Source organism: Bidens hawaiensis, unplaced genomic scaffold (assembly GCF_021521415.1).
Source record: "Bidens hawaiensis isolate Kalapana, Puna unplaced genomic scaffold, B.hawaiensis_p1.1 tig00000055_1, whole genome shotgun sequence".
NCBI lineage: Eukaryota > Viridiplantae > Streptophyta > Magnoliopsida > Asterales > Asteraceae > Bidens > Bidens hawaiensis.
Genome location: NW_027491016.1, coordinates 7,146,065 through 7,173,366, shown reverse-complemented (window position 1 = coordinate 7,173,366; position 27,302 = coordinate 7,146,065). Strand labels below are relative to the sequence as shown.

The 27,302-nt window shown below is 36.7% G+C and overlaps 2 protein-coding genes across 2 annotated transcripts; both read left to right on the top strand.

The window, feature by feature from the left end:
• The first annotated feature begins 1,241 nt into the window (after nucleotides 1-1,241).
• On the top strand, nucleotides 1,242-2,030 carry LOC143617747 (NDR1/HIN1-like protein 13). Its single transcript, XM_077090396.1, has one exon. The coding sequence runs from the start codon at nucleotides 1,242-1,244 to the stop codon at nucleotides 2,028-2,030; it is 789 nt and encodes a 262-aa protein (XP_076946511.1).
• A 5,222-nt stretch (nucleotides 2,031-7,252) lies between these two features.
• On the top strand, nucleotides 7,253-8,336 carry LOC143534981 (F-box protein AUF2-like). Its single transcript, XM_077029358.1, has one exon. It carries the CDS (start codon nucleotides 7,269-7,271, stop codon nucleotides 8,334-8,336), a length of 1,068 nt encoding a protein of 355 aa, XP_076885473.1. The 5' UTR covers nucleotides 7,253-7,268.
• Nucleotides 8,337-27,302: the final 18,966 nt, after the last annotated feature.

The following is a 27,302-nucleotide window of genomic DNA, read 5'->3' as shown; positions in this document are numbered from 1 at the left end:
GAAAAACCTTTTTAACAATATACGCTCTTCTTATGTCATCTATTTAATTAGTATGATAACTAGCATTAGATGGTTTGTTAGAGGGATCCGAAGAAAGATCATTCAAGTCCTTCCGAGAAATATATGGACCAATATTATTATTTTTTTGCATATCATTCTCAATGTTTGAACTTGGACCGATATCTTCTTCATTTTTTATTTAATTTTTTTTTGCATATCATCAACAATATCTAAACTTGGTGTTGCCCGATATCACCATTTTCTTTTCTTTTTCATTTAAAAATATTGCTAAAGTGCGACTGATAAGTCTGTTTCTATTTGATGTTTCTCGTTCAATTATAAACAAAAAAAGGAGTTAATGGGTTTTATTTGTTTTTGGGCTTAAACGTTGTTTAGGCTTTAATTGATTTAAACTTTTAAATTGGTTGACTTTAAGTCTAAACAAATAAGGGTAACACAATATTTTTTAGTGGTAACGAAACATGAAAACTGACAAAAAAAATAAAATAAAATTTGCACTACCGGAGAAAAGTTAAGGGGTAGCCAAGGCTACCTCTAGTTGTGACCTAGGTCCGTCCCTGGTTTCACCGAAACAACTACGTGCCATTAGAAATCAACTACGTGCCATTAGAAATCGTATCGCTTGCTAATATGCAAACCAAACAAAGGAAAATTGAACGGAATAATTGAATGGATCTCATGGGAGAGAGAACTGAATCGTCCTTCAGATGAGAGCTAGTATGGGACTTGGGTGATGTTTTTTTTAATTAAAAATAAGGCAGATAATTAAAAATACCTAAATAGATAAATATTTTTCAAAGTAAATCAAATAGGTAAATATTTTTTTATCTACGCCAACTTGGAAAAAAAACTCCATATTACTCACTAATTTTAAAAAATATATATATGTAGATATCATAAAATGGTGAAATTTTTTTTGTTAATTTGAGTATAATACTGTTAATTTTTATAAAACAACCTTTAAATAAATCTTGAGACATTGCTAGTTTAATTAATATTGTTTGAGGATGTAATCCATATTTCTAATCTTGGATGCAAAACGATTGATGTAAACACATTCCACCAACAAATCCCTCACTTTTTGCTCACCCTCTCATATTCCAAATGTTAAACTGATCATATCCTTCTCAGCTCCCTCATCGGAAAACACCATTTCCGTGCACCACCACTGCTGTCTCAACCTGCCACTTGCACCCTTCCATTCCGCTCCTCGGTCTATCATGCAGGAGGGGCGGGAGTATTCTTCCACCGGCAACGTCCATCCCAAACCAAACTCATCCGACGATGAAGACGAGTATGAGGATCTCATTAATGACACATCTCATGATCATGATCATAATGAAACCTACGTTATCCAAGTCCCCAAAGACCAAATCTATCGTGTCCCGCCTCCCGAGAACGCCATCTTTGCTGAACAAAAGCGCACTGCGGTCCCGCAGACTAAATCTATGTTTTCGGTAAATTGCATATTGTTGTCTGCTCTAATATTGCTCCTCGTTATCGCTTTCATAACAGGGATTTGTTTAGCCGTTGCCGATAAAGCAGACCCCACTTTTCGCGTTCATCGCATGCATGTTGCTACAAAAGGCAAGGGCAATCGAAAGCAACACGAGTTTGACTTCACGTTAAGATCCAAAAACGCCAACAATCATGCGGTTATCTTATTTGAAAAGGGTGGTAAAGCTTCATTATCGTATAGAGATTATAAACCTCTAGCCAAAGGTGAATTTCCAACGTCTAAACAAGACACCGATAGTTCAGAGTACACGAAATTAAAGCTCGTTAGTGGTTCGGGGAAGACGTTTCCTAAGGTGATACAGAAGAGCATGAATGGTACCTCTCACACGGCTATTAAACTGTTGTTAGGGTTTAACGTTCCATTGAGGTTCAAGGTTGGGGTGTTTCCGGTTAAGAGCAAAATATTGTCGATCGCATGCAACGTTAAGGTTAAAAGGTTGATCAATCGGGTACGAATTTTGTCTCAAGACTGTGATTATTCAACTAGCTAGCTTAATCTAGGTATCCAACGTATGATAGGTCTTGTGGTGGAAAGGGTTTTGGTTTTGGCTTAAAATCATGTATCTTTTTATTCCCCTACTCATAACTCTAGTTAAGTTAGGATTGCATGCAAAAGAATGGTAAGAGCTTGTGTACTGTAATGTAATTAGGGTTGCATGCAAAAGAATGGTAAGAGTTTGTGTAATGAGTTCTCCATAGTGTTGCAAATTCAGTTTTTATATATCACTAGTTTCTATGGATAAACACATGCAATGCATTTTACAATTTATTTGTCAATATAATTAACCGTACGGCTATACATATTTACACATAAAACACACATATATGTATGCACGTATGTATAAATTCAATTCTTAAGTGTGTGTAAATGATGGTGTAAGTGTGATATTGTATTGACAAGTTTAGTTAGGGTTTATACAAGAGACATGTTTATAAATTTGGTGTAAGTGTGATATTGTATGTACAAAACAACACCTCTCTATCATTTGTCTAATTACATTGTGTCTCACTGTCGGATACCCCTATTTCCCCGAAGCAAAGGCCAGAGAACTACCCGTAGTTTGCAGCGTAAATATGCAAATCTACGCACTAAGATTATCATACCATATGGTTGGATCATCTTTGTGTATGCTCCAGGTGCTTTTAGTAACACTTATAGCCAAGTTCATTTAGCTACGGTGTAGGAGAGAGCCTTATATATTTGTAAGGCCCCGAGCCTGGGTGTCCTACATTCGATGTTGGATTTACTCATAAACACAATATATCAGAGTTAATTAAAACTTTACACGGAATCATAAAACATCGACCAATATTTTACAAAACATCAAATCTTGTCTTAACAGAGTTTAACTTGTCTTAAACATAATATAAAATATCATAACATTTCTTCTCTCAAGATGCCAACCTCCTAGTCTCTACCATATTTCATCCTCAAGTCAGCTCCTTTAACCTATTTACCTGCGTACATACTAAAAGTCAGCTACGCTGAGTGAGTTCTAGTTACTCAAGCAACATACAATTTGTTCATTTGCATACAAGTGCGCATCCGAAGATACGTATTATATACTTAATCTGTTAATCTTTCATGCATACATACTTGCATACATACATTTCTTCTTTCTTTCGTCTTTTATATTTTCTTTCTTTATACTTGCATACTTACATACTTTTATATTAATTATACGTTTTAAAGAGCATTTAGCCCTACATGCCTCGGATATTATTAGGGTCCGGCGCCCTACGTACCTCGGATATTATTAGGGTCCGGCGCCTTTCATACATCGGATATTATTAGGGTCCAGCACCCTTCATACCTCAGATATTATTAGGGTCCGATGCCATTCTTCTCGTTCCATATAACCATGCAAGTCTCGTCATATGACCATACCTTCTTTACCATACAACCATACGTTCATTACATGTCTTTTATCACGTGTGTATATATATATATATATATATATGTTCATACTCGTTACTCTTTCTATGTCGTTCAATGCACATTTACATAGTAGTCACTTACCAATCAAGGTAAGAGTACTAACTAACACATAGGAGTATACATACAGCCTCGAAAACATAACAGAGAAAATGGGGCGATAACTCACCTAAAGTCGGTTTCTTTCTAAGTTAATTGTGATACCATTCCTTAGCGGTACACGGCTAATTGTGTAATAATTATAAGTACCAATTAACTACTTGTAAACAAATCACACTGCTAGGTTAGTGGAGTCCCTAACGAACGTGGGTCCGGGGGCAGCGCCCCTAGTGCGGGGTCTAGGGGCGGTATCGCCCCTTGGATCGCCTTTATTAAATATTCATTAAAAAATGAATCGGGTTGAGCTATACAACTATTTGTATCGCATAAGAAACCATTCGCATGGATACGTTTAATCGCATCGCATGGACACAAGCCAGTAGCATCGCATGGACGCAAACCAGTCGCATCGCATGGATCAATCAGTCGCATCACATGGAGCAACCTGTCGCATCGCATGTTGAATTCTAATCGCATCACATTTCCCTAAACAAATCGCTTCGCATGCATGTGCGATGCGATTCGTTTCCGTGCGAGCAGAATCATTGTTTTCTTTAGGTAGCGTTTGGTATGCATGAATGATAGGGGGAATGGAATGATTCATTACGTATGAATGAAAAAAGTGGTGTTTGGTTGCTCAATGGAATGGAGTCATCCATTACACATGGAATCACATTCCATCAAAACCATTTCTTCCTACCCCCCTTCTTTTTTTCATTCAATTCCTCCTTCACCCTAATTTCTCAACAACACCATCACCACCGCTTAACAACAACTACCACTACCATCGCCATCACCGCCACCTTACCGCCACCACCGCCTCCTCCACCACCACCTTACCGCCACCGCCACCACCGCCACCATCGTCGCTGTAACCACCGAAAACATTGTCACCGCCGCCTCCTAACCATCATCGCCACCCTACCATCGCCATCACTACCAATGCTACCACCGCTTGACCAGCGCATCCCCCACTTCCACCGTTGCCACTGCCACCACTATTTTCGTCGCCGGAGCTAACACCACCACCATCGCCATTGCAATTTTTTTTTTTGTAAAAAAAATTATTTAGAGATAGGAGTATTTTTATTATTTCTATGTCAATCATACAATTTTTTAGGATACCAAACAACATAAAGTAATAATTTATTTCATTTCCATAGGTTAACCAAAAAAGACAAAGGAATGGAATGATCAATTTCATTCCCTTTTCCATTCCATTCCTTCTTCCATTCCATTCCCCCTTCATTTCGTTACCTCCAACCAAACATACCCGTATTTTACCATTTTTCAGCCATTTTCCTCCGTGACCCTTCTTATGACCCGATTTTACCCTTTTTAATGGGTTTGGGTCGTAACAAATTTGTCTACTTGCTTTTTACCTAGCCCGAACTTTACTTGTTCATCCTATATCGCACCCATTAATTCGCAACTCACCAAGTTTATGTTTTTCTAGCATCCTACAGCCCGATCTACTATTATACCAAGTTTCATGGCAAACCGACCTCAAACACTTAACCTTTTTAATTAAAACGTACCTTCTTGGATCGGGTTTTGCGTCAGATTTGATCAAATAAGTGAATAGTGCTTTGTTTATTGTTGTTTAGGTGAAGATCTAACACTAATATGCTTTGGTTTGGGCTCAGATCTGGCCTGAATGTGAGAAGGGTGTTTGTGTGTGTTTTGAGTGTGTTGGGGCAAGATGGAAGAATGAGGGTTTTAAGGTTTTATGGAGGTTTAAGGGTGTTTATATACCTCTAAGCCCATGGACCTTAAAGCCCATAACCATCCTTCACTCCATCTTTTTATTATCCAAGCCCACACTTATCTTATTATTATTCGACATAATTAAATAATAACACACATTTTTCTATAATGGTCTTTTATTATTTATTTATAAAAGTAGGATGTTACATAATTGCTTCTGTAAATAACCTAGAAACTTTTTCTGCTTTCGAGCGATCTATAAAACAAGGTTGGAACTCATGTACATGGCAAATCTCATTGTTGATTGACAAACATCCGAGAAAACCAGTCCAAACAACATCCGAGAAGGAGCAAAGAGACAACGCCTCCTGCCATTGTGCATCATTAAAGGCTTGAAGGTGGGAGCTAGAGTTTTGACGAAAAGAAACTTGTGATCAATTGTGCCTTTTAGTATCAGAGGATGCATTTTGTAATTGCACAACGGTTCTCGAAAGGAGCATGCATGTATTGGCATATTTTGTTTATAGGAAAAGTAATGTTGAGTCTTGGCAAGGCTACATATTGGAAGGACCTAACCAATTGGCGGAATTTTACAGGATCAAGAAGAGGAGGATTATCCCCAAGAGACAGAGGTTGTGATGTGCTTATCGGATATGTGACAAGTTTACACTCGATAAAACCAATGCGTTGTATATGATCAGCATTGCATTTCTTTTGTGAAAGAAAAATATTTTTCCCACGAGGGACCAATTTAATCCCTAGAAAGTAACTTAGTGAACCAAGATCATTGGACAGTAAAGACTTTCCTGAACAGTAGAATTGTATTATTAATAGTAGTTGCATTGTTGCGTAGTAACAACAATATCATCCACATAAACTTGGATGTAAAGAAGAGTTGTTCAACTTTAGCAAATGAAAAGAGAAGGATTGGTCTTCGAGATATGGAAACCCAAGTTGTAATGTGTTTGTGAGAGACACTGAAAACAAACATGTGGTGCTTGTCTTAACCCATAAACTGACTTGTGTAATAAGCAGACATGATTCGAGTGGTTGGGATCAATAATGTCTTGTGATTGTTTGTGACTGTCTCTGTAAGGTCCCATGTAGAAAAGCATTTTGAAAATCAAGTATACATCTCAACTATAATGCATTTCAATGGTCATTAAGAAGCAAATACTAGACTTCAGATGGGCAGATACTAACTTCCACTTGAAATGCTTATGAGCACTTCATGAACCAATCAATGGCTAGATATGCAAAATAGAACTTTGTTAGCCTCTTTACGGGACATGATCTCTCATTATTACCACCCTTTAAGGTGTGATAAAAAACACTTGTTTATCACCAAAAAATAATAAGGTAAATGACAGATTTTTGAGAGAGTAAATTAGCTGATTTACATGAACATATACTATGTATTGTTACCAGTCATTAAGGGTGGGCCCACAGAACATAACTGCTTTGGAATATTTTTTTCCTGTAATATAATTTGTGGTCATCTAAGTACGCATTCCTTGCATTTTCTGCTTCGGTAAACACCATGAGTGAGTCCGACAAAGTCCAAATCCTTCAAACCTGAGTCCAAGATGTAATATCCGTGCCAGAGGAGTCAATTATGGTTCAAATCAAATCTCGTGAAGTTTAATTATCATAATCCGTCAATTCAAAACCAAGCCATAAGAAGGTTGATTCTTGCTTCAAATGTTCCGATTTGTTTTCAAAGGCGTGTATAAATATCAAACGTTGCTAGGATAATTTGGAACATTCAACCATGGTATTATTAATCTAGTATCCTCATGTTGAGATCTAAACAAAAATATTTCCATTAAAATAAGTTAAAAATTACTAAAATAATAAATATTTAGATTTATTTATTCGAAGTAAAGGAGTACGGAATAAGTCCCAATAAATATTGAAAGCCGGCACTACCCAATTAGAATATGTCCCTCTTCACTCCAATCTATAAACAAAGTCAACGGTCAAACCCATGGCTACCTCAATCTCCACCGTTGATACATCCCTCTCTTTCCGGCCAATTAACCCACCGGCAAATCATTCCGACGTCTTCGATCGGCTGCCGGACCCAATCATCCTCACAATCCTCAACAACATATCCGACATCAAAACCCTAATCCGGTGCCGAACTCTATCACGCCGGTTCAACTCACTGGTACCTCAATCCGACTCACTCCTCCTCCGAGTCGACCGAGTCATCTCCTCCGTTGACTCGGACGACCACGGCGACACACCCTCCCTCATCAATTTCATCAAATCCGTTGTCAAGTCAATCCAAGACCTGATTTTACCGCCTCAAAGTCAAACAATAGGCCAATCGGAGCAAACCCATTACTCACCGGCGATGATCCTTCGTGGGTTTGAAAGGATTAAGGATTTGGAGATCGAATTGCCCACCGGAGATCTGTGGCTGGAGAAACGAGCGGCGATTAAGTGGACGGCTGAGTTCGGTAAAACTTTAAAGAGCTGTGTGATCCTAGGGTTCCGATGCGGCGGCGTGGGTGAATCGGATCTCGGCGGCGGCGGCGGGTTGAAAACTCGAGTCGTGTGGACGATAAGCGCGTTGATTGCGGCGTCTGCTAGACATTACATGGTGAAAGAAATCGTTAAACAGAATCCGTACTTACGGAAATTGACTGTAAATGATAAAGAAAATGAAGGGAGTGTTGTTATGAATGAATTAGGGATTAAAGAGTACAGAGAGGAAGAAGGGCAAAATGGTAATTTAAACGACGAAGAGGAAGGGCAAAATGGTAATTTAGACGGTGTGTGGTGGCGGAGTAGTCGGACGAGAGTGCCGGCGGTGTGGATGAGGATGCGGCATGAGGCGAAGTTGGAGTTGTCGAATGGTGTGGTGATGGAAGGTGCGACATTGGTGGTGGTGAGGCCTACGGGAAGTGGTATCGGTGCGAATGCGGAGGAGGAAGGGTGGGATGAAGGGCTGGTGGCCAGCGGTGGCGGGTTTGATGGGGTGTATGGTGAGGCTGTGGCGAAGCTTATTAAACGCCGGAGTTATCTTTTGGAAATGAATTCGTTTTAACTTTTAACTCCGAGGGTTAGTTGGTAATTTTTGTTATTGTTTTTACTATAATGTGTATTGATGTGAATGTTTTTGGGTTTTTCTGTTGTAAATCAATAATTTCAAGTCGATGAGAGTTAATAAATGTTATCTTGCTAGCATTGTTATCCACACGTTGTGGCAGGCCGATAACGCTAGTTTGTATGATTACAAATATCATTTTTATTTTGTGCTTACTTAGGTTTACATTCAATTTGGCATACATGCATTTACATTTATTGTTTTGACACATTTGAAACTGTAAACTTTTTATAATAATAAACCCAGCATTTAAGTGAGAAAATTAAAGTTAAAAGTGTAGGTGTACATCATCTTCCTTTTCTTCGGTTTGCAAAAATGTGCCAGGTGGTTCTGTCACATGGTTAATATATTTAGCGAAGAAACATTAAACTCATTTTTAAAACGATGCATATTAAAAGTCTTTAGAGAAAAATACTTAAAATTGGTTGTAGAAATAAATTGATATTAGTAATTAATTTAATTTTAAATGATGTGTTTACAATCATATCATTATCTTTAACAAAGTTATAAAGAAACTGCACCCTATTTGTATTAAAAATCTGCATAACAAATTCATTTAAGGGGTGTTTGTGATTGCTTATTTTTATCAACTTATAATTATTAATTTTTTAAAAAGTAATAAAGTGTTTAGGATTGCTTATATTGTGAGAGAAAAAATTGCATAAGTTACACTTTTGTAACTTTTTGACTTAATAAAAAGAAGTCAAAATAAGGAATCCCAAACACCCCCTTAATGCAAGTCGTGAAAAGATTAACATCACTTATACTGTGAAACCCCAATAATCAATGAAAAATAAGCAGCAAAATGTTTTAAAGATTGGGAAGGAATTGGGCATAAAAAGTTTAAATTTTTATAAACAATTTTTCATTGTAAGTCAAAGGGTAAAATTTTGTAATTAAAATAAAGGTACCATTAATGCAAGTTCAAGACAAGTTAAAGGAACTTTTATTTAGTATATTTTTTTTTACATCGAAACAGAAGGCAAATTAGAAAGATAAAAAAGAACGCATCATGTAATTTTGACAAAATAATCCAAATTATATTAATTTAAAGAGTTTTTAGAACCGGTAACATCAACTTTTTATGAACTTTGATAGAATTGTTTTGAAATAAAAGTTCAAGATCTGATTCATAAACTGTCAAAATAGAGTGAGAAATAGTAATTATCATACACTCATTTATAAATTGGAGAAGATCGTAGATTTTGAAGAACTGGAAGGTGTAATGCATGGGAAGTAACCATTGGATTGCCTTGTAACCAGAAACTATCGGCTGTTAGTATGTTAAGTTGGTTTTTATGACCTTTAAATATAATATAGATGAATTAGTAAAATATATAACCCGGCAGTGGGGTAAAACATTAATACAACTATAGCCGGTGTCGACAAAATTTACATAAAACAAAATTTAGTAGTTGATAAGTGATAACATTAGATGACTACGTACTATGCAAATTTCCTTTACATAAACATTATTAAAAGGAAGTATCAAAGTGTAATTTCATGTACAAATCATTTCTGAATATTAATTCTTTATTAAAATACGCTAATACTATCAATGGAAAGTACTGTGCATCACTGCCATAACATCGGCATCGGAACTGCCATTAATTCGTCAAAACATCACATCACAGCCATGCTAACACCGTCACGACCCGCCAATTGTTAATTGTTGCAAGTGGCTGACACTTTCACCCACCACCGCTTGTTACCACTGCCAATAATCATTAGCCACCGTCCTCTGAAACAATCAGCACCCAGCGGAAAATTTTGTAAAGCCGTTACAAACCATTGGCGAACAGCGCAAATAAAAAGTCGACGGTGACAGTCACACAAAATTGTCGGAGACTGCCTCTGACCACCACCGGAACGGCGACCAGAAGAAGATGTGCGAATCAAATGGGAAAAATGAGGGGTTGGGCTTTTATAGTGTACTAAACACCCCATCCAAAGGTCACGACGGGATTTGAATGGTGCCAATAGTGTCGGTTCCGTCAAATGGTGGTTGGAAAAGATGGCATAGCAGTTGCCCATTAATTGCCATCTCCACTTTGGTGGGATGGTAAAGGCTTTGGCCTTTGGGTGAGAGGTCCAGGGTTCGATTCCTGGCAATAGTGGTATATTGTAAATAGTAGGAGGAAAGCATTAACATTCAAAAAAAAAAAAAAAAAAAAGTTACCCGTTAATTGATGTGCCTAAAATCCCGGATTTATATTTACAATAAAAGAAAATTAATAAAAAGTTAACGTGGTGTGTGTAAAAACAATACAAGTGTCTGTTGCGCCAATTCTAATCGTAGTTATTAGAATATGTATGGTAGAAATTTGTTGTTTCGTCGCCCTGCTTGCGGTGCGCGCATATAATGTATATATGTGTGAACCCTCGGGTGGGCAAAAGTAAAATTGCACTAATTTTAACGTTATTTTACTAATCTCGTGAAAATAACGTTAAAAGTGGCAGAAGGTTAATCAGGCATCATGTGGTAGCGTTGATAGCCGAAAGACAATGGTACATGCACCAATCAGCCGGTGTCCCGATGATTGAGTGCTATGTGCCTTATGTCCAAGGCTTGATGCAAAACTACTATCGAGCCGGGGGTCTCATCGGAAGCAGCCTCTCTATCCCTATGGGGTAGGGGTAAGGCTGTCTACATCTTACCCTCCTCAGACCCTACCATAGCTTGGCTATTGGTGGGATATACTGAGTACGATGATGATGATGATGATGATGATGATGAGAAATTTGTTGTTTCGGGTTTATCGGGGAAAATAGTGTTGGGTTAGTGGGTTAAGATTAAGATGTTGAAGTTGATGAATTCAAACACAATTTATGTAATTATTTGTGTCGTTATCGAGTACATTTTAATATTTAATTTACGAAAGTCGAACACAACTTGTGTAGTAGATTATCTAAACAAGGTAAATAGGTTGTGAATATGGGTTTTAATTGGGTGAGTCAAATCCGAGCTCGGCTTGTTTAAATTAAAGAGAATTTTTAGTTTGAGTCAAGTTCATATATAAGACTTTGTTCAAAAGTTTGTGTTTTACCCACTTATTTTTTTATATACATGTTTAAAATGCCTGTAAATAAACCGAACGTTCGTTGAACTAATCGTGAACCGTTCGGCGGGAAGTTAGTTAACGAACGAACATGAACACATGTTTCTCGTTCATTCATTTATGTTCATGAACGTTCGTTTATTTCTGTTTATTTGTGTTCGGTTATGTTCGTTTATGTATTAATAAAAAATGATTAAATATTATCTTGATAGGTCATATGCTTAAAGGTTTTGCTAATTTGTGTTCACTTAAGTGTTTTCATTTATATCCGTTTATATTTGTGTTCATTTATATTTGTTCATATATGTACGTTTATCTTTGTTCAGCAATGTTTGTTTAGATTTTAAACAAACGAACACAAATTTCCATTTTTAAATAAACGAACATGAACATAAATATTTGTTCGATTAACTTCAGTGTTCTTTTAAAGTTAAATGAACCAACACGAACATGCCCTTGTTCATGTTCATTCGATTCATTTACAAACTTTCATTATTCACACTGATGAATACATCGGCCTTAATATCTAGGTTCTGCCGATTTTATTTGCATTCATTTGTGTTCGTGAACCGTTTGTGAACACATTAATTTCCTTAACGAACAAACACGAGCATAGAATCTCGTTCGGTAAGTGTTCGTGAACCGTTCGTAAACACATTATTTTCTTATCGAACGAACATGAACAAGACCTTTGTTCATGTTCGTTCGGTTCATTTACAGCCCAATGTTTAATTACTTTCCCACATATATAAAACTATTAAGTTTATATATCACACATTATTTTGCATCAGTAATTATTTAAATATAATATTAGTTATTACATAACACATTTAATATATTAAACGAATTTGTATAAGTAGTATGCTCGTTTATGCTCACAAGCTAGTTAATATGTAAAGCTTGCGTTCATTTAAACTCACCAAGATTCGAGATTTTAGTGATAATCTCGAGTACCTCATGGACGTCTTGACCTATTTGCCATGTTGGTTGTGAGAGTTATAATCAACTTGTAAACAAGTTAACTAAACAGATTGACTAGGTGAATTTACAAAAGGTATTTTTTTAACTAGTTTTTTCTTTCTTTCTAATTACTCGTTTAATTTTAATACAACTTGAACATACCTGGACGATTAAAGAATCAATCCAAAAACGGCATATTTATTAACAAGGACTTTAGCTTATCATCAAAATACAATAAAGAGAGACTCTTCAAATAATGAATCTATAAAACATGTATTATGGGGTATGGTTTGGTAGGCGGGTGAGTCTATATAACATGCTTAGGTCTTTAAAAGCTAATTCAACAAAGAGACCAAAAAAACCAAACATTGTCACATGTTTGTGTCGATACAATAAATACCCAACCTATATTCAATCTATAACGCATATAGGATAAGATGCAATGTATTCTTGATGAAGTAACCATCAACCACGAGTTGCCCAAATAAATATATCTTCATATCAATGTCACCGCGTCGACACATGAAGTTATTTGCATGTTGCAAATATAACGTGTGTAACAATCACCATCAATGTCAATGCAAGCTTGCAATTGAGCTTGTTGTGAATGGATTTAGTATAAAGTTAGAGATTCTTGATGGGTGGGGTTGGGTGAAGGGGTGGATGGGGTAGGTGGGTTGAGATTGTGTTGAAGAATCCAAAGGAGGTGCCAGTTTTGCTACTAGGGACTACATATAATTGGTGTGTTGGTGTAGCCCACCATTGGGTTAGTTGTGGAGTGGATGAAGAGTATATAATATCCTTAGGCCTTAGCTTTTGGAAGTATATGCATCTTTGGTGCATATGTTGTGTTGTTTCAATTGTTTTTATATCATTTATAAATAATTTTAAAAGTAACTTATCTCACTTGTAAATAATCAGATAAGCAGTTTAAATAAGCAATCTAAATTCTCAAATCTCTTTATAGCAATAACTTATTATTGTATCAAACCGCAGTTGCTTATGTAAAGCTATTTTCTTTAACGCAAAATGAACTTAATATATATTTTTTAAACAATATATCTCGTTTTAAGATAATAAGATCATACACGGTTGAATAAGTAATGTCATTTATTTTGTAATATCAAAAAAACAAAACAAACACAAGAGTTCGGCATGAAAAACGTAACGAATTCGGCAACCGCGAATGCAAGTAAATCGCTAAACTACATGCTATCTTAAATGTTAAGCTCTTTATAATTTGTGATTGTATTATTGGGTGTATGATGGGAAAAAGTGTGGATTATTGCGGAGAGAATCTTACCATATATTAGCTGGCTAGCTTGAATTATGCAAATCAATCAATTACATGAGAAAACGTTTGGGTCGGGATAGGTTTTAATGAAAACACTTTTTGTTTATGTATTTATTTTTTTTGTATAAATATCTAAACTAATCTAGCTATACCATTAAAGCAACACAAGTATAAATTGGATGTGTCTCAATGGTAGAGTACTCACTTTACTAGTGAGATGTATAGGGTGCAAACCTCACTATCATCAATTTATATGAGAGATGTGAGGGATGACTCTGGTTTGCCAGGATTCGAGTCCTGATCTCACCCGATTTTACCGGCTCCTCGCTTCGTGCTGTTTGGCGGGCGTGGGGTCACGTTTTATCCGGGGAATCCCTCAATAGGTGGACCGCTAGGGGCTCCGTCCGTCCGGACTCGTGGCCGGCTCGGGCTACCTTTAGCCAATGGGGCCCGCGTACGGAGTACCCGGCGTTACTTAGTTGGTCGTTCCAAAAAAAAAACGAAAAAGCAACACAAGTTGCTCACATGACATTTAACTAGGCACTCCACATAGGATGCCAAGTATATGTCATGTCACAATTTCCTATTATATTATGACCCATGACCCGTTTTCCTATTATAATCAATGGCACGTAAGACTTTATAAAATATATTATTTTTTGTGATACGGGTTTTGAGCCCAAGCCCCTTATGTTTCAAACCAAATGTGCTTACTAACTCCACTAAAATGGTAATTATGTTTGATTTCTTAACTTAACATATATAAATGTGATTTCTCTTCAAATATAAAACTAAAATTATATTTAATTGTTAACATTTTCATATTTCACAATATGACATTGTCTTCTCATATCTCTCTAACACAACCATTTAATATTGTTCATCGTTTATCTCTTTATTTTAAAATATAATATATTTTTATTTAAACCTTATTCTTTGTAAATTTAGTTTTTAAATTTGGGACAACAGTTTGTTATAAGGAAAATTGGATTTTAATAATTCCAACTTTTAGTTATTGGCCATAATAATCCCAACTTAGTTTATTCCCACCAGTAGTCCCAAATTTAAAAAAGTTGGCTCTCAATGGTCCCCGTTAAAAAAAAACCTAACGGCGTTAAGTTTTTTCCGAATTTCAAACTGATTTTTTAGGGCTTTTGATCGGAAAAAGGATACGAGTCGATTGATGTAAAACTTAGCTCGAAACGATACTCCAAACAACTTAATTTTTGTTAATTTGAAGTTCAAACTTCCGATTTGAAACACTAATCAAGCCATTTGAAGCATCATTTCGAGCTAATTTTTACGTTAATCGACTTGTATTCTCCTTCCGATCAAAAGCCTTAAAAATCAGCTTGAAATTCGGAAAAAACTTAACGCCGTTAGGTTTTTTTTAACGAGGGACCATTGAGAGCCAACTTTTTTTAATTTGGGACCACTGATGGAATAAGCTAAGTTGGAATTATTATCGGTCAATAACAGAAAGTTGAGATTATTAAAATTCAATTTTCTTTGTTATAAATATCATTTTTATACACACAATATTTAATATAGCAATATCGGTATGAATGTTTTATTTGAAATAAATCAAACATCAAGATTTGGTTTTCAACTTAAATTATATTGCATAATATATCAAAAACTTAATAAAAAATTTCATAAATAAAAATTATTATATGAAACAATTGAATTTACGTATTACATATAATAATTTTTTATTTTTATTATATTTTTCACCCGTGTGAAATACGGACTTTAACCTAGTTAGTATAATAAATATGGTTCATAACTTTACAAATATTATATGAAAGCAACTAAGTAAGTTGGTTGTCTTGGCAAATTTGATATTTATACGGTTTAATTTTGTCGATTCGATGGTTTGATGGCTCAGTTAACAATTTTGGAAGTTGAAACAAGCCTTGTAAAATGTCAACTGAAGCTCTTGTTTAACCTTTATTTATTTTCTTTTTCATGCTTGAAGTATGTTCTCGTTTTTTTAAATATCAACTAACAACTTAAAAAAATATATCGGTTCAGACAGTCGAAACAAATCGTTCAAACCGCTAAACCCAGCAGGTCAGGTCAACCCACCCAACCCCGTAACCAATTGGTTTGATTTTTTGTTTCCCAAAACCGTAATTAAAAGGCGAGACTTTTCGTTAAAAACGATTGAACCAGATCATCAATGTTCCTATATTATGAAATCATTTATTGGCCCAATATAGAAGAATAACAATCAAAGGCTTTGGCCCAATAAATTTTCAGGCCCAGAATTTGTAGCCTACCAAAGAGCAAATAACCCAAGCAAACTGATGAGAGCGTTCGACAAATTGCTAGATACTTCTGAAGATTTTCGACAAATGGTTATTTAGTAACATTTGTACACTTGTTTTGGGTTTGTTATATTTAGAAAAAAAGAATGTTTATTGTTCTTATAAATCGTTAAATGAACTTTATAGACAGAATTACAGATGCTATTTTTTATGTTAGTAATAAATTTCATTGTTTGTTTTTACGTTCTAAATGATTTATTTTATCCTTTACTAATAGACATAATAAACTTACATCTAGCGTGTGTGTATATATATAGATATTTATCACAAATTAAAAGATTGTAAATTGCTTATTTGTAGTGGGTTAATGAGAAGGAGCAATCAAACAGTCAATTGACAAAATCTCTTGTTTCTATAATGATATCAAGAAACCAGAACCTTAGCTACCTCTCTTCCTAATCTCGACTTCTACCATTCACCGATCTTGCTCTTCTCTTCACCATTACTCACTTCCTTCTCGCATACCAACCATGGAAGCCAAACTTCATCCCACCACTGTGACTAATATCAACAATTTCATCCCCATTACTTTGGAGATGGAATCCGACCTCTACACAAACTGGTCGGCCTTGTGTAAAATTCACTGCAAGGCCTAACTAGTTTACGATCACCTGACCAGTGCTACTACTCCGGCGCCGGCGACATCCTCAGGTAAAGAATAACCCGACTCAAAGGCACCTCCAGCTTCCGAATCTTCTACTGATTCGTAGGAACGAATCGATGCCATAGTCCTTCAATGAATCTATGACACCGTATCCACTAACCTCCTGAGCACGATCTTACAAACCAAAACCAAGACTCATGCCACATGGACCGCTCTCCATGATATATTCACCGACAACAAGGCATTGCGAGCTGTTCATCTCAAAAACAAGTTTGCAAATATCCGTCTTGACAACTTTCCGAACATGAACGCGCATTGTCAAGAACTGAAAGTCATGGTTGATCAACTCGCTAATGTCGGTGCTCTAGTGATCGATGACGATCTGGTAATACAACTTATCACCGGGTAAAGGAGCAATACGAGGGCATTGGCATGTTTTTACAAATCACAAAACCACTCCCATCTTTTTATGCAACACACTCACGTGTTATCTATGAAGAAATGCGCAAATCTCTACAAGCTGCCGCTATCGCTACGAATGTCAGGGCTGCTCTTCAGGCAACCACAACCAAACCCGACACTAACTCATCAGGTGATTATCAGAGTGAAAGATGTCCGAATAATTGGGGGCAAGATTGGGGTTCATATACCAACTCCTATGCGCAACCTCTTGGTACAAACTTTTTACCCTATTGGGCTCAAAACCAACAACAGTAGCCGGCCCACAACACTTCTCAAACTCATCAATTTCAAAACCGACCACAATGGTCCAAACTACCATGCCCCTACCCAAATACCCCACGACCTGGTCTAAATAATAACAGACATCCCAGAGCCTGCTTGCTTGGTCTGCGACCTAATCAAGTATACGCGGTTGCCTATGATCCTACAAATATTGAGCAGGCTCTTTACACTATGTCTCTCAGTCCACCGGATCAGTGGCTCATGGATACTGGTGCAACATCTCACATGACCAATAACCAAGGTAATTTCCAATCTCTCTTTAATAATGACATTTTTCATAATATAATTGTTGGTAATGGCACAAACATCCCAGGGGATAATGAAACTTCCCGGGTCAGTCATCTTCATTGGAAGCTTGTTCTAGAGAATGGCGGAGCATTCTTCACTAAGTATCGCATGTGATAGTTCTTCTAACTTACTTTTGTTGGATAGAACTTCTTTTAAGAACTTTGCATATTCTAGCATTTGGGAAATGGCTTCTATGAATGGAAGATTAATATGCAATTGCTTAAAGAGTTCTACGAATTTGCCATATTATGCCTCCATCTTTTCCTGCTTTAGTCGGGCTGGATAAGGAACTAGTGGAACATATGGTTTCACAGGTTCTTTGATAGGTAGGAGAAGTTGGATTTGGTTGATTGCATGTTGGGTATGTCAAGAACCTTATTCTCACCTTCAGATTGGATATGTGTGACTTGTGAGTTGTTTGTAGTGGTTCTGCCAATTCTTAGGGTTATGGCATTGGCTTGAGCGGTTGGTAGTTGTGTTACTAGGGAGTCCTCCAGGCCGTCTCTCAGAAAGTAGTTGCGCTAACTGATATACTTGGTTTTCGATGTTTTGCAAGGATGCATTATGGTTCCTTAGCTCTACTTTGTTCTTCAGGATTCGATCTTCAGTCAATTTGTACGAAGCTTCAGTATTGCTATGAGTTATGTCAGAAAAGTCTCCACTGTAGATCCACCATTCGCTTGTTGGTTGGAATTTACACCTTGGTTTCATATGGAGATTTAGGTTGAGAGGGCTGGTTCTGATTGAAATGTCGCAAAGTTAGGTGGAGCTTGATTGTTGGCTCCATCCCTCCAGCTGAAGTTAGGATGGTTTCTCCAACCAGGGTTGTAAGTGTTGTCATACATGTTATTTTGTCGGCTTACGAAATCACATTCTTCGATGGTCATACTTCGGCAGCATTTGATCTTGTAATCTCCCCCACACCTATCACAGATTACCTTTGCTTTGAGCATCTCAGACTAAAGCTGTTCAAATTTCTTCAAGAGGGACTCGAATTGTGCAGAGATAAAGGTACTATTGTCGACATATTGTATGCCTTTGTGTGATGGGGTTGATCGAGGTGGATTATAGGCAAAGCTTTTCTTGGCAGCTTTTTCCAGGATCTCAAATGCCACATTCGAAGATTTGGTTTTCCGAGATCTCCACCAGCGACCTGATTGATTGGTTGTTTGTTTTGGCTAGTTTGAGCGTCAAAGAAAGTTTGGACTTGAAGCCACATGTTCAATCCTTGGTGCGGGCATCGTCGAAGAAGGCTCTTGTATCTCTCCCATTGTAACATCTCAGATTTTTCGTATGCGTATTTGTTTATGTTTAAACTAATTCATGAACGTTACTCGGATCTTTATTATTAATAAACCATGTATTTAAAAGTATTTGTGAAGGTATTTTCATTTCATACTCTTTGTGCTATTTTAATTTGTCATTTCTTGCTTAAAAACTCTTAAAATATCAAAAATTAACACCTTAACAAGTTCAAGGACTAAATCTGCCGAAAAGCCAAACTTCCCCACCTTGACCACGCTGCTCCGTGTGGCTAAGGAGGGTGAAGTTGTTCGTGTGGTGTGGCCAACCCATCAGATCAGCAATCTTTGTTATTTTTGTTTCCTAGTTCATTTTTGGTGCTAAATCAATTATTTTTGGACATAATCTCACGATTTAAGCCCCAAGAAAACTAATCTAGACTAAGTACATGTCCACATTCAATAACCCCTTTATCAAGAACGAATTTTGATGATTCTATCGTTGATTTAGTCATTAAAACGATATTTGGTTTCATAAACGTGCTTATTAGATAAAATTAGCTTATGCTTGCATATCCTATATAAACAAGACATAAATTATCTGCAAAATACTTCCCTAAACCTTAATAAAGACTCCCTCATCCGTCACCCTCATTATACCCTCAAGTTCTTCTCCGTTTTTGCCATATTACTCTAAGATACGAGCTTTGCCATAATATCAACCTTTGACTTCACTTTTCTATCGATTTATACACGTTCCAGGTAGGTTGTTTAATGTAAAGCATCTATTATTATTCCTTAGTCAATAACCCTCAATCAATTTTTGAGATTGAGGAGTATTGACGGGTCAATTCGATTCAAACCCGTTTAAGGGCAAATCGGTCAATAACTATGACCAATAGATTTCTAACACTTCTGGTTGGAACCGACTTTCGGTCCAGAAGACTTTTATTTTTATCTCAAGATATTAAGGCTGCTAACCAAAACCTGACTTTCGACTCGCTGTTCGGATTCTGGTCAGTATCAGCTCGCTTAAACGTATAATTTCTCATAACTGGAGTTCTAAAGATCCGTTTGGAACGATTCCAGCAGCAATGTTTTTGGTTTACTCATAGTTATTCGTCTCAAAGTTTCAGATTTATTTTATTTACCTGCGATGACGCATTAGAATACATTTCGTTCGATTTTTTTAGCGTTTATTATTATTTCATTCACTCGCCTAAACTATAAGGTGAGATTTATCATTCCCCTCTATTTTACTGATTTTAATGAGTTTTGGGGACATATGCATACTGGTACTAATATTAACTTTTATCTTTATATTACGTGCCTACACAAAACTAGCAAATGAATGATTGTGTGTAATAGATCAAATGTTATTTGTTACTTGCTTGTGTGCTTATATTCTATCATATTCGGAGAGGTCCATCGTATTCACATTATAGTATGATCATACGACTATCTTAGTAGCCAAAGCCCGTGTTTGTGAGGCATAGTCAACCGACACATTGCTTAAGGTTTGATTGTTTATTACCGCATTTATTTCGTTTTGCTTATTTATTTATATATTATTGTATCATGAAAAACTGGTGACATTCTTACTCAACCTAGTGTTAACAAATTCTATTCTATTTTCTACGTGTATACAGGTTTTTAGTTGACTTGAAGTTTAAGGTGAAGAACGCTTAGAAGGACCATAGGAAATAAAAAGAAGACTATTTATACTTATATCTTGTTTGGAATAATATATTTGTTTGGATTGTTTTTGCCATGTTTGAATATTTGTGTACCTTAATTTGAATAATTAATTTAATAGATATTGTCATATTTTTATTTAGGTATATTGGTTTTTAATGATCCCAACTATTGCCTTTTGATCATTGCTGGTCCCAACTAATGAATTGGCTACTAATGGTCCCAACTTTTAAAGTATTTGTTCATAATAGTCCGCGACTAATAGAATCCTAACATCTTTAGTTTCAGGTCGCCGGAAAGACAGTTTTGGCCGGAAAACTCAATTTATTTCCCGAAAACTCAACATTTTCGTCCCAAACATCTTGGTAACTTCGTAACGGACCTTTAGGGACCTTTTTCTAGTAAAAGCCTCAATTATTGAGGTCTTCGGAAACCTTAGAACCCTCGTTGGAATCGGTTGATGGTACTCGAGTGGTGGTAGTTGGTTAGCGGTGAGTCAATTGGCGGTGGTTGCGGTGTTTAGGTTGTGTTTTCCGGCAACAAATTTGAATTTTCCGGCCAAAAACGTTTTCCCGACGACCTGAAACTAACGGCGTTAGGATTCTGTTAGTCGCGGACCATTAGGAACAAATACTTTAATAGTTGGGACCATCAGTAGCCAATTCATTAGTTGGGACCAGTAGTGACCAAATGGTAATAGTTGGGACCATTAAAAACCAATATACCTTTTATTTATGATAGTACCTTTGAGCTGTGAACAATCAGCTCGCGCCCCGGAATTTCCGCCTTAGGTTGGGGTGTGACACCCATGATGTGTGTAGTGACTTGTCTTCAGCGTCCGGAATTCGATGATGCTGGCGCGATACTTGGCGGTTTATCAGTTGGAAAGTATTTTAGAAGGAAGTGCTCTACCATCTTATTCCTGTTGATGATGGCACCTAATAGTAAGGATTCAAGCCATTCCAAGGCATGGCCTCGGAGCGAAAATGGGAATAATTTGAGTCTAGCTTGATTTTCGGAGAAATTTTAGAATTTGAAAGTTCCGCATATTCGAAGGAATCGGGAAATATAAGATAAAGGATCTCTTCGAGAAGCCCATGAAATTGGACAGATTTTTCAATCATATGAATAGTGCAAGATTGAATTTCAAAGTTTGCAAGAATTTCAGGTGGTGTAACGCTATCGTCATAGCCATCAAGTGTCGACTTGCCATATTGGCTCATGTGTTAGCTCGTTGTCTAGTTTTGCCATCATAGGTTCTTCTTGGTTCTCCTCAGTTGTTGTATCTCCTTCCGGTTCGTCCTTAACTCCTTCGATTCCTTTACACACCTGAGTGCGTGTTCTACGGTGAAAGTGGCGTTTGGGTTCGGAAAGTGGTGAAACTAGTTCGGGAGTAGATGTGGAGGACATACACTACTTAGGAAAGTAAAAAGAAAAAAAAACGCTCTAATGGCACAACTAAAATTAAGCAACTTATAAAACTAGAAAGATAAAAATAAATAAAAATAAAGAAGATAAAAAGTATTTTTGTTCTTTTTGACAAGTTTTTTAATATATACACTATAACAAGGTTTAATAAATACTTGGATTGTTTGTAAAACTTTATCGTGTGTCCCCGACAATGGCGCCAAAATCTTGGTGTGTTATGTGGTGATGGTAAATACGAAAAAGCTTGTTAGTTTTTTGAAAAGTTTATTTCACACAATGTCGAGTTTTAAATTTATAAATATTACTATTAACTTAACTAAACCACACACAAATAGGCAAGTGTACCTATCGTATATGCAGTATAGTATAGGTAAGAACCAAGTATCGATCAATGGACACACTTGTTTGATTTTTACTACTAAATTGTTATATTAATTTTAACCGGAAGTAAACATCATAGTAGTTTTGATTTGACAATTAAGTTTTTAAAGGAAATTTTAAAGCATAAATCAAAGACAGTATTTTTTTTATATATTTTTAAAGAGATGATCAAGGATAAAAGTGTATCATCTTGATTACAACTCCTCTTAACTTGGTTTAATAATTAATTGGCAAACATGTGATATAAGCTTGCTTTGGTAATTAAATGTTGGAATAACACCTTATTCCCAAGTCATGTTATTCTATGATAATTAAAGAAAGAGATATGCATAACTTCATGGCCTTCACTAAAACATTATTTTATGTAAACAAGTGGTTTATATTAAGTATTTATAAGATAACTTACTTTAAAGATGAGACAACCCTTTAAATTACTAAGTGAATTTTTCTTGATATTTTAGTAAAAAAAAACATTTGTATTATACTTAAAACACAAATTAAGATTAGTTAAGTTGTAAAGGATCAACCTTGAATTATCAAGTATTAACCCACACAACTCTTGGACAATTATAGAACTCATGTAATAACTATCCAAGAGTTGTTTAAAATAGGTTATGTTGCACACTCACTTAACAAGTAACTAACCGATTTTAGTGGATTAACATCAGCAATCCGTTTTCACAACATTATCAACATTCCCATTTTAAGATGATCAATTACTACTAATTATCAAGCTCGGTACTTAGTGTCTTGTTTAATGTTTATTATCTAAGGCCTCACAAGAGTGGCAGTTCCTCAGCTTATCATCAAGCTCGCACTTCGGGTATCTTTTAAGAGTATTTTAGCATTCCTAATCAAAGGATAATTACAACATAACCTTTACCTGTTATAAACCGATCACATGTTTAACCAATATTATTAAACTTAGTTAAGATTCATTATAAACCAAGATGATACTATGAAATTTTAGCCAATACTAAGTGTAATGTGTAAAGTAATAGATATAAACATGATCAAATTAGAATAATCTAACCAATTTGGATGACTAAACATTGATGCTAATGATTTCTTCCAATAGATAATTCTTCTTGATCCTCAAAGGGTGGATGGATGGGATAATTCCCTTATTAATGGTGGTGAAAGAAGGTGGTTGAAGTGGATTTAATGTTCTTTAAGGTGTGTCGAATGTGGTGGATGAATATTCAAATTATAGGCTGAGCTGGGCTCTCAACATGGCCCGCGTTGAGCTGGGCATGGCAGTGTTGATCATTTTTTCTTATTGTATTTAATGCTCATTGTCAGATGGTACAGCGGGAGAGAGAACATGGCCGTGTTGACCTCTGAATATGGCCGTGGTGAGCTTGAAATTTTTTTTTTTTGTCTTTTTTCTTGTACTATCAACATGGGCGTGTTGAGGGTCAACATGGGGTCATGTAAAGCTTCAGAATCTTCTAGTTTGTCCTTTCATCAACATGGGGTGTGTTGAGGTTAACATGGCAATGTTGTGACTTCTGAATTTTGTCCTTTCTTCGTATCTTCATGGCCATGCCTTGATTCACCATGGGTGTGTTGAGTCCGTTTTCATAGTTTTTCTCCGTTTTTCTTCGTATATCAGCTCGTATTATTCTTTAAGGTTATATTTACCTAGAGATAGAAATTATAAATATTAATGGTTATTTATTCTAATATAATTTTCAATATTACACCTATTTTGAGATATTTTAGTGCCGAAAAGATGTATAAATTTATATGCATCTGGCATCTTAAACTGTGACTGGGACTGTGAATGCGAATGCGAACGCTTCAAAAATGAGGGGGGTTCGTTTATGTTCAGGGACGAAGAAAGGCTGCACGAGAAAGGGACATACAAGATATGTCTCGCAGGCTCGGCTTTTTTTTTATTTTTTATTGTTGGCTTACGCTTGGACGCCCCCGAGGATCCTCACGTTTCTCGGGCTCTTTTTTCTTTGAGTTGTTGGGAAGAGCAGACCATATCTTTGATAAAAGACTTTTTTCTGTTTTCGATCTTTTCATAATAGAGCCGTTTGATTAATCTCGTCTAATTCTGCCTCGAAGTCTGGTTCTTCTTCCTGTGCGACCACCGAAATCAAGCTTCCTCTAGAACGGGTCTATCAATTTTAGTAGAACAGGTACGCCTATATCTAAGTGTTTCTCCAGCTCATAGGCACACGACAACCCCATAGACGTTCACAGCTGGTGTCCGCACGAAGATCAGGCCTCGATCATCTTTTCATACTTGCCATACTCCTTTTCAAGTAGCGTAAGAGCCTTAATCGACACCTTATAATATAGCATGTAAAACACCTACAGGTTATGGTCCTTCTTCAGCTTAATGTGGGAAGTTTCAAAGGCTCCTCCGATTTCAACCTCCTAGGCTTCTATAACCTCTAGGGCATAAGCCACAATTGCGTAGAGAGTGTTTTTGGTCCCGTCAATGTGCCTTTTGAAGTTCATGTGCTGACTCTCAACTCAGTTTGTTGTATGCTCACCGAAGTTTAGCTGGTCGTCCATCCATCAAGATACAAACTTTCCCCTGTATGGCACCAACCAGTTACAATGAATATAGTCCTAGATCTCTGAAAAAAAGAAAAAACATAAATTAATGAAATGTATGAGTAGACTATCATTAACTGTATACTTATAAAAGACTTACCTTGTTTAGCGTGTCCGGCTAACATTTCTTGCAACATCCCGCATTTATATTCTGAATCATGGACTGTGGATGACTCACACAGTACCTGCCACGAGTATGCGAAATCTTCTATGATTTCTTTCTGATATAGTGTGACATCTGCCCCTATCCGACCCGACCCAGGTACCCGTTTCTCCGATCCGATCTCTTTCTTTTATGATTTAATATATATTTATACTTATACTTTACTTTTAATAATAATAATATATTTTCTTTCCTTTTTCTCTCTCTTTTCCTTCCCGCCGTCCCGTCCCTCTTCTTCTCTCTTTCCGCCTTCTTTTCTCTCTTGTCGCCGTCCCGCCCTTAAGCCTTGAACCCTTAACTGTCCTTTGTTCCTTCCCGCCTAAGGTTGTCTGCGCAGCTCCACGCGCCAGACTCCTTACCAGGAAGCCTGCGCGTAGACCAGTTGTTCCTGCGATACGCGAGGCGAACTGTTCTCGCAGCGCGCTAAGAATTGTGGTTCTTCTCGCAGCGCGCTAAGAATGGTAGTTCTTCCCGCGACGCGCTAAGGATTTTAGTTCTTCCCGCGGCGCGCTGTGGACTGTTCTCTGTCTGCCTTCGCCCTCGCGCGTGCGCTCGATGCCTTCTCGCGCTAAACCCTTTGAGTTTTCTTCTGTTTAATCTAGCCGTTTACTTTTGTGATGTCTTATCTTCTGTGCTGTTGACCTGACCTATCTTATGTCTGAAAAGCCACTTTTGGCGCAGCATGCGCACCAACCCCATTGGTTGACAGAAAAAGTGACTGACATTATCTTTTGAGATCTGCTTTTCCATGCTTGACCAGTACCTTTATCCGACCCTCCCATGCCTGTTTACTGTTACCTGTCAGCTTTTCCTTTGTCCCCTGCAGCTGCCATATCTTTTGATATCTTTTGCTTTTGGAATCTTTTACTTTTTGGAGATCTTTTCCCCTTTTCTAGAGATTTTGTGTTCCCTAGGGTTTCCCTATAAATAATAATATTAATTTCCTAACACTACACACACAAAACACTTAAACTCTCCTGTTCTTCCTTGCTCTCTGCCGTTGATCCTCTGCCGTCTCCTCTCTCTGCCTTCGTCCTCTCTCCTGTTCTGCCCTGTTTTCCGGTAATAAATAATATATATAATAATTTACTTATTAATTATGCTAACTTATAATCAAGACTTAAATCAAATCATTAAAACGATAATCTTATTTATAGGTTAACTTGTGCTTGTTTAAAGTTGGTTCTTGCTTTATCTTACACCGCATCATTTATCAAGTGAGTAATCTCGTACCTAATCCCTTTTTATTTTTAATGTTTTGGGATGTTCATGTGTTCATACAAACTTAGAGTCTTAAACTTGTTTATGAACTTTAGTCGCGCAGTATCCCATGTGTTGAGGACGTTTACTTGGCGGTTTATTTGTATGTGTGTATCATTAACCGCTTTGTTCGGCCTATTCCGAAGTTTTCATGGATCCATTGGATGAACACGGGAGACCTATCGTTTACGGTTTTCTTTGTTTACACTTGCACAGATGTTTTCTCGTTTTTGTGCTCATTTGGGAGCACGGATTGAACTATGAACTATGATCTATTTAGGCTTGATCACAATCTGATTACACCCTTGTTAAACACCAGACATACACGTGTTGCGCGCAGATTTATTGTTATCTATGTATGGTATTAAACTTGATTTCTCACCAACACGCAAGTGTTTGACGTTTTATTTTAACACATGTTCAGGTTTGTTGTAGCTACTTTTGGAGCTTGTGGACACATAGGACATTTTTACTTTTGGACCTAGATTAAAATGTATCAAGACAAGTTATTGTTGTTCGAATATTTTGCCTTATAATATAATGATTTATGTTGATTTATGTTATCCTGTGTTTACGTTGCGCGTGCGTGAATGAATATATTTATTAAATATTGACACCCAATAGTGTCACGAGTAATGAAACAGTATGTGGCGCCCCGATGTATAATCCGCCTTTGGTCGGGGTGTTACAGATTGGTATCAGAGCTCGTTGACTTTAGGATAGGTGGTTAGACGTAACGGCCTAGAATACCTAAGAGTCCCTTCTCGCGCATGAGAGAAATCTCATGTTTGCGCGCTTATTGTTAATTACTCGTTGTTTATAAATATGCTTGCGCAGACGCAGTATATGATTTTATGTTTTATTTCGCGATATTTCGATTTTTGC